The following is a 14705-nucleotide window of genomic DNA, read 5'->3' as shown; positions in this document are numbered from 1 at the left end:
GATTTATTGTGTCCTTTTCTCATTTCCCGAGCTGTACATTTCTTTGTTATCTATGCAGTCTTACTTGTATTGATGGCAAGTCTCCTCGCTGAATTTCAGCTATGTGGCCTTTCACATAAAACCAGATCCCTCTTCATCTCAGCCTCAACTCTAGAACATGAACATTTTATCACTTTTTGTTAAAAAGATCTTATACATGCTATAAATTCTGTAAGTTCAGCTCCCTATCTTATAAGAATGTGCAGATCTCTTGCAGGGATCTGCTATGAAAGGCTAATCAAAAAAATAAGAAACACCTATAAATTGTACAGTTATGTTCTTTCACAATTAATTTCAGATCTATAGAAGAAAATCAGACACTTTAAAATAAAACATACTGGAAAGAAGTTAAAATCAGTTTTCTTCAAAAAACAACATAACCTTTTTCATTACCATATGTAAAATCAGCAGAATCCTAGAACACAACTGATGTTGATAATGGCACACTACTGGCTAATCATTTTTGTGAAGGTCAGCCTGATTCATACAGCTAGGCAGCATCTTACCACAGGTTTTCACTTATCATTGTACGACATCCTACCAAATGCAAATGCCACCTACTAAGCTGTTTCCCAAGAAATACCATGAAATAGAGACCAGAGTCCTTAAATTGTTTGCTTGAAAACTGACTGTTTTGCTTGCAGAGAATTCAGATTCAAGGTTTTGATTGTACAAGAATAGTGTTTTACCTTTAGATCTGTCCTCTCTGAGGCATGCCACAGTCTTAGAAAATTATTTTTACTTTAGAAGTCCTTGATAGTGCAGGTTTTCCTCCAAGGCTCTGCATATAAGTATTGCATCAGCTAGAAACTAGTGTATGTATGCCAACATATACTTCCTCAGTAATACTGCGTTCTTACTAGCAATTAATCATGAATGTTCTTACGAAGCTGTTAAACATTATTATTCTAACTTTTTATTTTGCAGCTGGCCTAAAAATGGAATCAGAATGATGAGGAACTCTTTCTAGATCACCAGAAAAAAGACATTTGAGAGGTGATGCAAAACCCAGGAGCTCTCAGGCTAGGTTCCTCCTAGGCTTCATGATTTGGGGCAAGCCCAGGACTTGCCTCAGCTGTTTCTAAATCCCAGATCCACTTACTGCTTTTTCAATTCTTGGAATAATTGTCTTTCTAACAGGGAAAGAAAAGTACCCTGGTAGAATCCACAAATATGCTTTATGGTGGATTCCTTTTGGTTTTGTTTTACTTTTTCCTTCTTGGGCATTTCCCTACCTACTCCAAATCCTTATGGCTGTCACACTTTCTGGGACTGATCCTCTGACTGCTTTGGTGGAGACCCACAGCTCTTCAAGGCTCCTTTCAGCAGCAGCCAGCAGCACACCCCTGTTCTACACCAGACTCTGACCATGCCATGCTCACTTCACACCCCTCCTCTTGGAGAGTTTGAAGCTGAGAGACAACATTGCACTGCAGGCCTTGGAGCAGGAATTCTAAACTAATTGTGGTGTGCAGGTCTATCCTGTTATTAGCATGAGATGCTATAAATGCCTGTTTACCAGTGTAGAAAAACTGCCTGCTGTTTTACTGTGTAATTGAGTTCCATGATTTATTTCATGCTATATGAAATACTAAGCCAGCTTCAGCTCTGACTTACACTTTCATAAACCTAGAGTAATTTGTTTGACTGCAATGGAATTACTAAGGAGTTTCATAGAGTTATAAAATCAACTGAGAGTGTGCTGTAAGCATATTGCATATGAAAAGGAAGGCAAAGCTACATTCAGCTTTAAGGACCTTTATCTGACTTTAGTATGTCTAAGTACAACATTCTCTTCTTCTCTAAGTTGCTTTAATTTCAAACAGAACTTGGTAGCAGTAATTACTACATTTTAATTACATACTGAAGTATCCTTGGAATCCAGAACAATTTACTTGCCAATCTAGTAGTGTTGCATGTCTTGTTACTGATAAAACCATTTCTACTGCTGTATTAGAATCTGGAAGTGAAGTATTGAAGTCTTGAGCAGTAAATTCATCCCTGTTCTTTTGTCTGAAATCAGAAACACGTGATTTTTCTTGTATTAATATGACATAAGAGGAATATGAATAATAAGCAGATACTGTTGAATATACAATTTAATAATTGTGGTCTTGAACCTGGCTTGCATTTGACTCCTACCTCAGCATATCATTAGAGAGGTTGCAATACCTGCACACTTTCCTTTCCTTTTGAATATTCTGCCAAGCTCCTGACTCTGTAGACAAAAAAAATCTTGAAAGAGATTAGGGCTTATTGGCATTGATATCCTGTAGTCCACACATTGAACATATTATGATGAGTCTACCAAAAATATCCCTAGGTCTCTACTTGGATACATTTAGAATTGTATTTGTTTGTTAGAATAAACTAGTTGCATAAGATGGCCAGTACACTGCTGCATCAGTTGTCATTAGCCAAAAAAATTGTTGGCAACAGTTTTATCCAAAAAGATTAACTCTACCTATTTTCAGTCCTTGAAGGGACTGTACTAGAAGATAGTATTCTCCTAGTTTACTGTTTACGTAGTTATAATTTTAGAAATTATTCTAAAGGAATAACTATGAAACAATACCCTCAATGCTTACCCTTAGGGCTAAGGATAGCTGCCGGCATTTTAAGATGAACTGACTATAGGACAATTCTGTTTGCCTCTGAAGAAAGCATAACTAATTCAAGATTGTTTTTTTCTTTATAAAGCAAAACTTTTAAGATTATATTAATTGATTTTAACCAGTAAACAAATGAAACAAAACTGTTCTTCTGGTAATCAGCCTTATAATTCCTTAAAAATTAATAAAGGAAAGGGAAGTTTCAATACAAGACAGAGCAATCCCAAATATTATCTTTCAAATTATGAAAACATGAATCTCAAAATATAGTATTGCTGTGTAATGTACCTTTTAGACAAATGCACAGAAGACATGGAAGAAGCAGCAAACAATAATAGTGCAGTATAATTACATGAAGCCTACTTTCCTTGAAAAATAAAATTAATGAAATGCTACTATGTGTTCTGTAACAGGGTTATAGTCTGTAGTCATGCAGTCAGAGACCTGACGGGGCAGTGACTAAAAAGATTACACAAACGAGACTGAGGATAAAAAGTAGAGTCAAATGTTAAAACTGAATGACAACATTGCATGAAAATATTTAATCTTATAGTGTTCAGACAGGAAAATAGAAGGTGAAGTCCCAATTAATGTAAGTGGTAGTACTTTTCCTAGTGTCTGTATAGATAGTGTCATTTACACTAGCTTAGGGTTTGTCATTGCTTTTTGAATATTTTCTTTCTTTTTTTTCCACATGTGGCCATGATATTTTTTCCTTTGGAGTTCTACTCCTGCAATTTTTTTTCCTTACACATGTTTGCAATAGTCTGTCATATCATCATTTCCTTGCAGCAGCCAGTTTGCTATCTCAGACCATTACAGTTTCAGGGGAAAGAAAAAACAGCAGGAGCAAATGAGTGCCTCATCACAAAAGTCTTGCAAAGAGGGACTAATTTAAAAAAAATGGGGAAAAATAGAAATAGAACATGTAGAAAGAACAGTTCCTCCCACCCCCAACTTGGGCTAATGTAGATTAGTTCATCTCTTTTTAATTAAGAAAAACAATAAAGAGTTATCTGTAAAGCACTGTCTAATCTAAGCAATATTTTGGTCAAAAAAATGCAGGATTGTAGCCAAATGCAATAACGATGAAGTAATTAAACTAAAATGGCAGTATGTCATTTAAGTCGTTACTTGTGTAATGATTTAATCAAATAATTTAAAAATAAATACAATATTTTTCCCATGTCACCCAAATTTGGTGTCTTGGTAATTTGGTTTATGCAAATCAGGGACCTTGATCATGCAGATGGTCCTTTCCCTCACTGACTTGCACCATTTATACCAATGCAACTATTTACACCAATAAAATTTTGCAAAACATGAATTGGGGAAAGGATAATTCAGGTATCTAGTTGCAAGACAAAATTAGAACATTTCAAAGTATAAATCTGATACTTAATTCCCAAAAGCTTATTTTTAAGAAATGCCATCAAATTGTTTTCTAGCTGATCATCTGAGAAATGGGTGTATGTTCTAAGCGTAAATATTTTCCAGTATCTCTTTCTATTATGGCACAGCCCCACAGCCCTTTTTTCCTGACTTAAGATTTCTTTTCTTACTAACATTTTGTGACTTAATGAATTGTTTTGGGGCTGGGTGAGTTAGAGACAAAAACTCAAGGGAAAGTGACGCAAATGGCTTGGGAAAAGCAAATTGAAACGACTCTAAGTGCTACATTGTAAAGGTCTAATTATCCTGCACATTAAAAAAAAGTTTGGTTGTTGACTTTGGCATGGTTGATAAACAGGAAGATTTGACAAGACTGCTCATAGTCAGAATGTGAACAGTCACAGTAATTTGTTAATCCACTTAAAACCCTTTTTTGCATAAAATTCCTGTGAGCAACTCAGGATAGAAAAAGGGACTGTGCTAATTCTTAGAGACAGTTGTGTCGAATTGGGCTAAAGAACATTGTGAAGTAATAACTCATTCTGTAATAAATCGTACTGTACATTTTACAGGGAAAAAAATTCATCTGGTTTCTTAGGTTCTCATTCTGGATCTTTAGACGGTATTACATGTACTTAAAAAAAAGCTATACAACAGCATTGCCTTTTGTGAGCTGCAGTGAAGCATTCTTAAGCAGAAATATGAATGCTCTCATTAAACTATTCAATCACTGTTCCATTAGGAATAGCAAATGTTTATTAAAAAAGGTCACAGGAAAAAAAATCAACACAGCTTTCTGGGAGGCTTGGAAGCACATTAAGTGTGGGAGTTCATAGAGCTGCTGAGCTGCAAGGTAATAGTTGGACTGAGAACAAGATGCAGCAACATGCTGTGGGCTTGTTTGACTGTAAATGATTTGGAGTTGGATGAGTATTCTTGTGTGCAAAATCTGTTCCTTAGCGACAGAGGAGTAGTGAGAACCGATTTGGTGAAACTCACACAGAGCGTTCTGAGTCACGGCTATGCTTTCTGTTTGGGGGTGCAGTGGAGCATCACAGCAGTGCTGGCAGTGGGTAGGCAGGACCTTCAGGGTTTTCCTCCTACATCTGGCACAGGATTTTTTGTGGCCCTGCACTAATGAGCTGAGTTAATCCTCTTGGGCAAAGAAGGCAGCACCAGGAGATCCTGATTATAGCACTCACTGAGATCTGTTATTACTCAGCTGCCTGGGGCAGAGAAGCAGCCACGCAGGGTGAGCTCCAGCATGGGAAAGAGGGAGAGCAACAGAGTTCTGGCATCTCCTCTACAAGTCTACCAGCATATGTAGTCCTGTCAAAGGCTGGCTCTTACAGCCACCTTTTGAGGTTCATTTGTACATAACTTTTTGAGTATACCATAAAGACAGACATTTCTTGGAGTGAGATTTGTTTCTGAACTTTCCTGCTTTACTTTCACTGTCTGTACAGCAGAAGCTGGTAATCTATTTACCTGACAAAAACATTGTGTAGATAAGAGTTTTGTCATGTATTTGAAGTGAGAGACTTCAAATATGTGAACTATTCAAATACATTTTAAAATATTATTACACAGTAATTTTCAGTAGAGTTCTGCCAAATTCTGTCCAGGTAAGGAACTTAGCTTGTAACTATTTTTTTTTTGCTGTTTTAACACTTGCTTCCAAACACTCACCCAACTCTACTTTCCTATTATACTTTGTTTACATATTTTACATGTAGTTCATTAAGACACAGGGTTGAGCTTGACATGTGATTCTTATCTGAATTTATCATCTTTGTTTGTTGATTTAAATTGCATTAATAGTAATTTGAGGACCACAGTCCAGAATCAGTGATTCAGTTTCATTTTTTGCACCTGTTTTAACTCACAGAACAGATGAGTTAAATGCAAAATCATGTATTTGCATAAATTTACTAGTAAAAAAATACCAGAAGAGGATATACAAAGCAGAATGCTGGAATATTCCAAACCAAAATACTTTTTATTCTCTGCTGATTTGGTAGATGTAAGCACTAAGTCTAAACACCTGCCTATTTTGTTTCACTGTATTTTGATGTAGGACTTCCGTTTGTTTCAGCATTAGAGCTATGTTTGTTATGACATTAAGGATCTGAGAAATTTCTTTTCTGTTTGTCTTATTTAAAATAGTTGTTCCTTGACACAGAGTCCTGCCCTGAATTTAATTGTTTAATAGATTACAATTTCTCCTTTTCCAAAATGAAATAGACATGCCTGCAGCAAAACAGTTTTCTGATATCCTGATCCTGTCCAAGATGAAAACAGTCATGGCAATGAATTTATTCTGCAAAATTCTTACAACTTTGGTTCAAGACTTAATAATTATAAGTCTTGCCAAGAATTACCCTTCCTTCAGTTCCATTCGGCAAATTTTCTGAAGTCCCTATATGCAGTACTTAGAATCCTGTTTGTTATATGTAGTATAAGGGGTATATATAGTTCATGAATAGTATTAACAAGAATTGGAAGATTTAGAAGCTTCTTTTTGCAGAACTCTGGAACACTTTACAGTGGAAGATGATATTATAAATGTGTACAGTCTTGGGTTTCATGCTGAATACGTTGCAGAATGACAAAAACTTGGTAGCTTGACCTGCACATACGATGGGGAGAGAGAGGAGGGATGGTAGAGTGATGAATAATAAAGAAAAGAGGAGATTTGTTTTGGGGCCATGAAGAAATTGAGAGGTTTTGGGTTTTCTTCTTACACTGCAAAACTTTAGTGATTCCCTCCTCCTTCCCCCTCGAGGTTTTGTTTTCATCCAGATTTTCGAGGTGGTTCCAGCGGTAGCTTACATGGAAATCTCTCCATTTAGAAGCCCTCAAATTTAGTTTATTGACTGTTGTCTATTGCTTATTACTTGCTGCTGGGGAAGGAAGCAGTATTGATGATTACTGTAGTAGAAGGCCTATTTGTCCTTTATTCCTACACTGTTACATCAAATCTGATTTGTTATATAGGAAGAGTTCCATACAAAGATTATGATGTGTTATTTACAACCCTTCAGCGTGTTTTAGTCTTTTATAGGTGCAGACTAAATTTTTCTTTTATCCGTACAAAAAGTATCTGATAGTGGTATTAAATTTCAGCTATAGAAGTGCAGAGAACATGCTGTGTGGCAGAGTGAGTGCATGAACAATTGCCACTGGGAACTAGCACCTCTGTCTGTTTTATCCATTTTCCCTCTTTTTGTTTTTAAGTAATCAAAGCAATTTATTTTCTGTATCTCAATTTCTTGATCTGTGTAACAGCAAGAGTAAATTACCTGTATATGGACTAAGCTGTGTCAAGTGCTCAGAAACTCCCTCTGGCAAAACTCAGTGCATCTTCAGAATATTATTTATCAGCTCCAGCAGCTCTGCCTCAAACACTCAACTTCTTTACAAAGGTATTAGTGCCAGCTGGTTAATCCTTTTTGTTGTAGGTATTTTTACTTTCCTAGCTTTGTTGCACTAAAAGTTGGCCCTCAAGCATCTCTCTAGATGAATTTGACAACACTGGAGGAATGACTTCACTCTGTTTAAAAGCTTCATTTTGTATGATTTCTGTTACATTTGGGATTCGACGGTGGGGTTTGGTTTCATTTTTTTTTTAATGTAACTCTTTGTTTTACAGATGAGGGCAGGAACGCAGTTGACCATGCAGGTGGTGCACATATTGTAGTAGACCATTTAAGGTCACTGTGCAGTAAAACAGATCCAGCCAGTGAGAAGCTCTTGACTGTCTTTTGTGGCATGCTGATGAACTATAGCAATGAGAATGGTAAACAACACCGAAAATTTGCTTTATGTCTACCAGGAGAACAACCCCAACAAAAAAAGATAAAAAGTTAAAATCATCTGTAGGTTTACATTGTGGATGCTTAACACTGAGTTATTCTGAAGAGATCAGGGACTTCAATTCAGACATATAATTTTCTGTTTCAGTAAAATTATGTTCCCAAAAATACTAGATATATTCCTGACACAATTCTATATAACATAAATTATGTAAAGTTTTAAGATCAGCATCTGGAATTTAATTTACTTCTTTGTCTAAAAGCAAAGCATAAAGATGTATCATACAGATTTACAGAAGGTAATTAGAAGTCTACATTAAGTCCTTTCTTTCTCCTTAGTATCAAATAACATCATAAGACTAATTCGTTGCAAACATGCAGTATTGTTAATTATTTAAGGGTATGTATGCCAAACAGTTAGTATTTTTTCTCCTGTGGAATGTATATAAAACCATATGTTACATTGTTCTAAGATAAATGGGGAATCATTTATAGGTATGTTCAACACCGTTCTGTGTCTAAAAATTATAAGTTTATGTTCATTATACCATTAATTGAAGATGTTTAGAGACTGGGACAAAAACATGAGAGTACATTAAATAAGAAACCCTGGACCACTGAGAGTAACACAATAGCATTCTACATTAGTTGTACAAACTAGTACCTAGCTTGCTTCTACACACAAGTGTTTTAATATGCCAAAATATATTTACAGCATTCGCAGATTTTCAAGTTTTCAAAATGTGAAGAAAATTGGAATACATTAGGAAGGCTAGAGAGGCTGCTCTCCTGACTTGCTATGGCACAAATTGCAAATATAGTTAGTAATTACATTAATGCCCATTTCCTGAATTCCAGTATTCCATCTTAGGAAGAAATATCTTCTTTATTAGTTACTCACTATTTCCTGAAAGATAGCACTTGCTGTAACTCACTTTCCAATCTTATGTCCCCAAAACTGTTCTACTTTTCAGGATGGTCCATGGGCTTTATTGTATACATTTTTAATCTGCTTTATCATCTCTTCTAGCATAGTTTCCATGTGTGTTTTCTGTGCCATCTCTCTGGAGATCTCAGCTCTTTGTGTTATTCATCCAGCTCCAAATATAACTGTTGTATGTGTCTCATCTCTTTTGCTTGTTCTTACATTGGGTTTTTTCCTCCTCTTTTCTCTGTATTATCTAAGAATTCTTGTTTACAGTACTTCTTCCATCTTCTCTAAATAGCAACTTTCTAGTTCCTTCATTTCATATTGTTTCCAGGGACTGTTTTGCTTGACCACTTTGCACGAGTATCATATTTATTATATTTCATAGTGTTAACTCAGTACTTTCCTTTGTTACAATGTTTGGAGCAAATAGATATTCTCACCTCTAAGCTACCAGAATGCTCTGCATTAATTAAGACTAATGAGCATGCAGTATACTTGGTAGCTCAAGACAGATAAATCCAAAAGCAATGTGTAGAGATACTGTTACCAGTTTTGCTTCAGTGACTGAGCTCCCAGCAGATCTTCTCTAGGAAAACTAATTATGAGATAAATCTCCCAAACAAGCAGCTTCTGAACAGCTTAACTCTTAGGAACATTGAATAAATGACTCATTCCATCTAGTAAGATAGCTTATTCTGAGGCAATCAATAAAGCAGTTCTGTGGTTCAGTGACAGCCAGGAGGAATCACTAGGTGCTCTCCTCTCTGTTAAAGGACGTTTTTCATCTCACACACTCTGTTCACAGGAGCCACTGAAGCAGTGTCAGAAGTGAGAAATACAGGAGTATTCTAAGCTCTTGGATCAGGGTGCTCACCAGCTCTGTGTTCTACCATCACATCAGGGAGGAGTGCTGGGGGTTTACCAAACATCCACTTTACCCTGCGTACTTGGTTGTCTCCATGAGGAAGGGTCCCCTTTGTAGGAACCCAGCTCATATTTAGCCTAGCATTCATGGGCAGGCTGTGTAAGATTTGTGTCCTCTAGTTCCATTGTGAATTTTCTCACTGACTGGGGCAACCATTGAATTAAACCCCAAATAATAGGCCAAATCAATATCTAAAAAAAAGTGATTAAACGGACTAAAATTTTAGAAGAAAATTCAGTGACCATACCTGTAGCATGTGAATGGAGAAACGAGTAGTTGACCTGTGTTGCCAGTTTTAAGAGTCACTAGTACAACTGGACTGTAATTATGAGCTGATCTAAAAATATCACCTGTGGGCCATCGTTAATTTTCAGGACAGCAGTCAATGTCAGCTAGGAGCCCAAGACAACCACTTATTTCCATGCATTGCAGCAGCAGGTAAATAATATTCTGAGTAAATGCAGTTCTTTGCTGGCCTGTTAAACATCAAAGCTGAGATAGCCCTGACAGTTAATTGTGCTCACAGCTTAGTGAATACCATTTTTGGGATTTACTAACAAAGGTTTGATCCCAGCTACTTACAAAGAAGATAAACACTGCATTGGTTTTGCTGAAGGATGAGCAGTATGGGATTGCAGCCTAGAGTCACAGATTTCTTTATCTCTAGTTATGGAACCAATTGGACAAAAATAAAAAAAAAATATTAGGTAAGGAAGAAGTGTTTCAGTCTTTGAAATACCACTTCTGCATTCTCTTTTCATGTTTCTATAATCTTTTCTAGCTTGGCATGTTGTGTTAAAAAGTTACAGGTGGAGACTTGGAGGATTTCTTTAACTGCTCTTAATGACTTGCACTCTTCTAATTTGTACTAGCTGTCCAGATAAGGACCATTAAGGCGGAGATAGTTCTTAGTTGCATCTGATTATCTGTGAACACCCTAATATTTTCTAATCATCAGCATTTTATGAACAAAAGAGTATATGTATTGTTTTATTTGATTCTAGTTTGTCATTCCCAGTCAGTTAATTGCCCTCTTCTTCCAATAACTACTACTTTGTTATTAGTAACTATCAACTGCCTTGTTTTTTTAACAATGAGAGACTCAGTCTTGAGTACTTTAGGGCTTTATCACACATGAGTTTTACAAAAAAGGCAAATAAGGAGCAGCTACAAGTAAGACTTCCTTTTCCTAAACAGAGCAAATTAATGGAGCATTCTTGTATCTCATCCTGATTCTGGACACTCAGCTTGCAATTTTAACTCCAGTCATAACAATGTTATCTAAGCTTTAAAAATAGGATTCCTTTTACAAGGCTCTTGTGTCATCTGCTTGTGTTCAGGAATTATTTTTGCTTACTGTCTCTCAGTTCTTCCTTTGCTTCCTTGATATCATTTCATTAGTAACTACAATTGTTAAGACAACAAACTCAAATTTCGGCATTTCTTGCAGTTCTTTTAAGCTTTTAAAAAAAGTGTTGATATTTAATTGCACTGCTAGAAGTGAGGGGTTTTTTCTGATGGAAAACATCCCTTTGCCTTCAGCCCAGGTTATCTCAGACCTCTTGTCATAATTGTATTTTACTACCCAAGTTCAATCAGACACAAATAGCTCATCCCTGCTTTCAGTCATTAGCTTCTGTGTAGCTATTAATCTGCTTGAGAGCAAGAAGCAAAGCAGGCTTGGATAAAGAGGGGAAAACTAATAACTAATCAAATAAAACTAACAATCATTTGCAAACGCTCACGTAAAAGAGTTAGAAATATGAGTGGTTATTCTGCAGATCCCATAATCCTGTAAGCCAAGACTATTTGCAAGCTAATGGGATCAGTCCATAAGGTAAAGTAATTGTCTCTCGAGATCTGTAAAACAAACTATGGAGGCTTTTTAAATAAATGCAGAAATTATGGAAGAACTAAGCCAATTGGCTTATTAGGTAGTCAAATTGGAGATCAGAAGTTAACTGGATACAGTATGCATGTGTGAAAGTATTTATAAATATGAGCGTATATATGTAGATAAAAATTACGTTTATAGATTGCTGCCTCCTTTCATTTCATAGCAAACTTCAGTCTGTCAAGATTGTCTTTCCTTCAGCACCTTCATGAAAATATCCTGATGTTAAATCATACAACTGCTGAGCCTTTCTTATTCTCACAAAACTCTTAGCAACTGGAATGAATGTTGGGGTCTGATGTGCACTGTTGACCATCTGCAGAAGCTATGTAAATATAGAAGAAATGAAAGGGAGATTTATTGCACCATTATTATGGTCTGACAGCAATATTGCAGTAATGCTTCCTCCTAAGACTTACCTTCGCTAATTTTCATGCTTGTCATGGATTTTGTTTCATTTACATCACAGCTAGAGATGCCTAGCATGCTTTCAAGACCTAAATATACTTAATTGCAAAGTAACCTAAAGTGTGTAAGAGCAGATAAAAAGTATGTTCTTTACCATAGTGAGACAATCAGTACAATCACTTTTATATTCCGTCATGATTTAACATACCTGTGGGGATTGCAAGCAGGTTTCTCTAGCGTATGAAATTATGCCATCAGTCTGTACTTTTCCTTCAGCATTATAGTCACAGTTATTGATGGGACACAAATGATGAGTTGTTTTCTGAAATTCTTTTCAAAATCATGAATTAGCCTAAATCAACATTTTTAACTAAAATGTCCCCAGTAAAGTTCTTAATTTGGGATATTCTCCTCAGATCTTACTCTTTGGAGTTTCCATGTGTGTCACCGAAGGACATGGAGCCATTGAAATTCAAGTTTTAGGTAGGTAATTCTTTGTGCTGGCGCATGTATTGATTGCCTTTTATCTACCTGTATATGCATCTGTACAGCATCACTGTCAGTGCTTTTCACCCCAAAAGAACACACAGGCATACTGCAACATGTGATAGCAGTGTAAATGGTGGTTTTAAGTCATAAATTCAGAAGAGGCATTCAGTTTTTCATGCTTCTTTCTCTCTATGTATAAAGTTCTGCTTAGGAAACGGACAGAAGTGCTGTTGCATCCTGAAACACAGCGTTGCCTGGCATCACAGCTTGCTTTGGTCCTGTGCCAGGCAACTGATTGTAGGAGGGATGCTTGTTTCCCCAAAATTGTCTCCTGCTCTAGTAGGGCACTTGACACTTCCTGCATAGAAAGGCCAAGATACACAGTTAGTCCAAGTTACACAGTCTGTTTTCCTAGGACAGAGAGAGAACTGCTGGCAGTCCCTCCAGCTGAGACTGAACCACTTAGATACTTTTAATTTATTTGAACTAAAAAGAACTGTAGGTCTCCATACCAGTGAGATGCCTATACTTTTCTCTTGAAATCCTTAATAGACTTTGCTAGAGAAGGAGCCTCCTGTTGGTGATAATGACAGATGTAAATGTCAGGTCCAGAATTTGTATGGCAAGCCCAGGCTTAAGTATAACCATAGCAAATAGCTGCTGGCAGCCTTTTATTTTCAAAGATCTAACTTCCTGTGCAGCTTTGTGACTCACGGGGTTGCCCTGTCTTTGTCAAATGAGAAAATTTATAAATTTTAAATTAACACTTATAAGGCAATGTTTACCTTATTGTCAATTTTTGTTATGCCATTCTTACCACTTATTACTGTAGATATTTCCTGTACTCAGGTGCCATCCTTCTACTCTGGGAAAATCAGACTGGTATGTAGTCTGGTATACAACCTGACTTTTGACCCAATACAATTGTTCTTTCTTAGTATGTAGGTTTTTTTCATTTTTTGTTTAACTTGGGAATTCTAGAGGTCCTTTAGTGCACTCCGGGCTCTCTTGACCAACAATATATCTTTCTTTCTGGCTCTTAAGATTCCTATTTCCTTTCAAAGATTATGTAGTTTCCCTCCAGGCTTTTTATATATTTTGTATGAAGAAAGAGACAGCAGAAAAAAAAACCTACTCAAAATGGAGAGTTTATGCTTTTAATGTTGGAATGAAGTACACAGAGATTGTCTCTTTATCCATTACAGTTGGATAAAGTGATTTTTAGAGTGACTAAAGGTGAAGTCTAGTAACAAAGCAATTTCTTTCCAAATAATTTTCTATGGCATTTGTGGTTTGTGTCTTTGTTCTCCCACTCTCCATGACGACCAGTTTTCCTTCAGAATTTTTAAGTGTTTGTAGGAGACAATTACAAACCAAGGACAAAACCAGATTATTTACCAGTAACTTGAGTTCTCCTACACAACAATTTTCTCTGTAGAACCATTCCATCTCCCTCTCTCCCGTTTTCCTATTGAAAGACAGATTTTTCCAGTCAGTTTGGAATGAAGTAGGAGGGTGTAGTAGTGACTCACACATCCGCCAGAGGTAAAATGGCATTCAATGCATGCGCTAGTACAATTTTACTTACCTGAAATTTGACAACTTCAACAGCTCTTTGGTGTCTGACATGGTGTTCTCATAAATTTCACTAAAGACCATGAATCTGTGGAAGAGGTAATCCCTCCCCCCCAAAAAAGGAAATTCAGTTACTGGTAAGTAATACAGTTTTATTAAAGATGTCAAGCCATAAGGATTCCTGCTCATCCCCAATAACCTCTAATAACCATAACCATTTACTTACTTGATATACCAAATTCATAATTATTATCGAAGTATTATATACTGAATACAAATGAGCTAAACATTATGGAATCGTATCATAATTTTCATTATATGAAAATTTCAAACATGCTTGCCAGAATTTTGAGGGCAAAGAGTTTTTCGAGAGCATGAGATGATTCTAAATTTGCTAAACTTCAGATGTCATATGTTTTTATCTCCCTGTAAAAATCTGCTATTTTTTATGGCTCTGATGCCACAGATATAAGAACTCCAACTGATTTCAGTTGCCTAGAATTAATTCCTTAACAAGAAAACCGCACTAAAAAATAATAAACAAACAAATGAAGAAACAAACTCACTCCAGAATTCCCCAATAGGGCTTGACCAAAAGCTAAATGAAGTAATACAATTCTCTTGA

The 14705-nt window shown here is 36.3% G+C and overlaps 1 protein-coding gene across 10 annotated transcripts in view; it reads left to right on the top strand.

Annotated features, from left to right (window-relative positions):
- Positions 1 to 14705, top strand: part of RAP1GDS1 (Rap1 GTPase-GDP dissociation stimulator 1) — a 90242-nt gene that overhangs the window by 56605 nt on the left and 18932 nt on the right. For 4 of the 10 annotated variants that reach the window (XM_088163918.1, XM_088163925.1, XM_014875248.2 and 1 more), the window contains exon 5: positions 7696 to 7842. The exons of the other annotated variants lie outside the window; for them this stretch is intronic. In XM_088163918.1, coding sequence (XP_088020044.1) covers positions 7696 to 7842 — 147 coding nt within the window. The remainder of the gene's footprint in view (positions 1 to 7695; positions 7843 to 14705) is intronic. 10 annotated transcript variants of the gene reach the window in all.

This window comes from Sturnus vulgaris, chromosome 4 (assembly GCF_052056855.1).
Source record: "Sturnus vulgaris isolate bStuVul1 chromosome 4, bStuVul1.hap1, whole genome shotgun sequence".
NCBI lineage: Eukaryota > Metazoa > Chordata > Aves > Passeriformes > Sturnidae > Sturnus > Sturnus vulgaris.
This window is presented reverse-complemented; position numbering and strand designations above follow the sequence as displayed.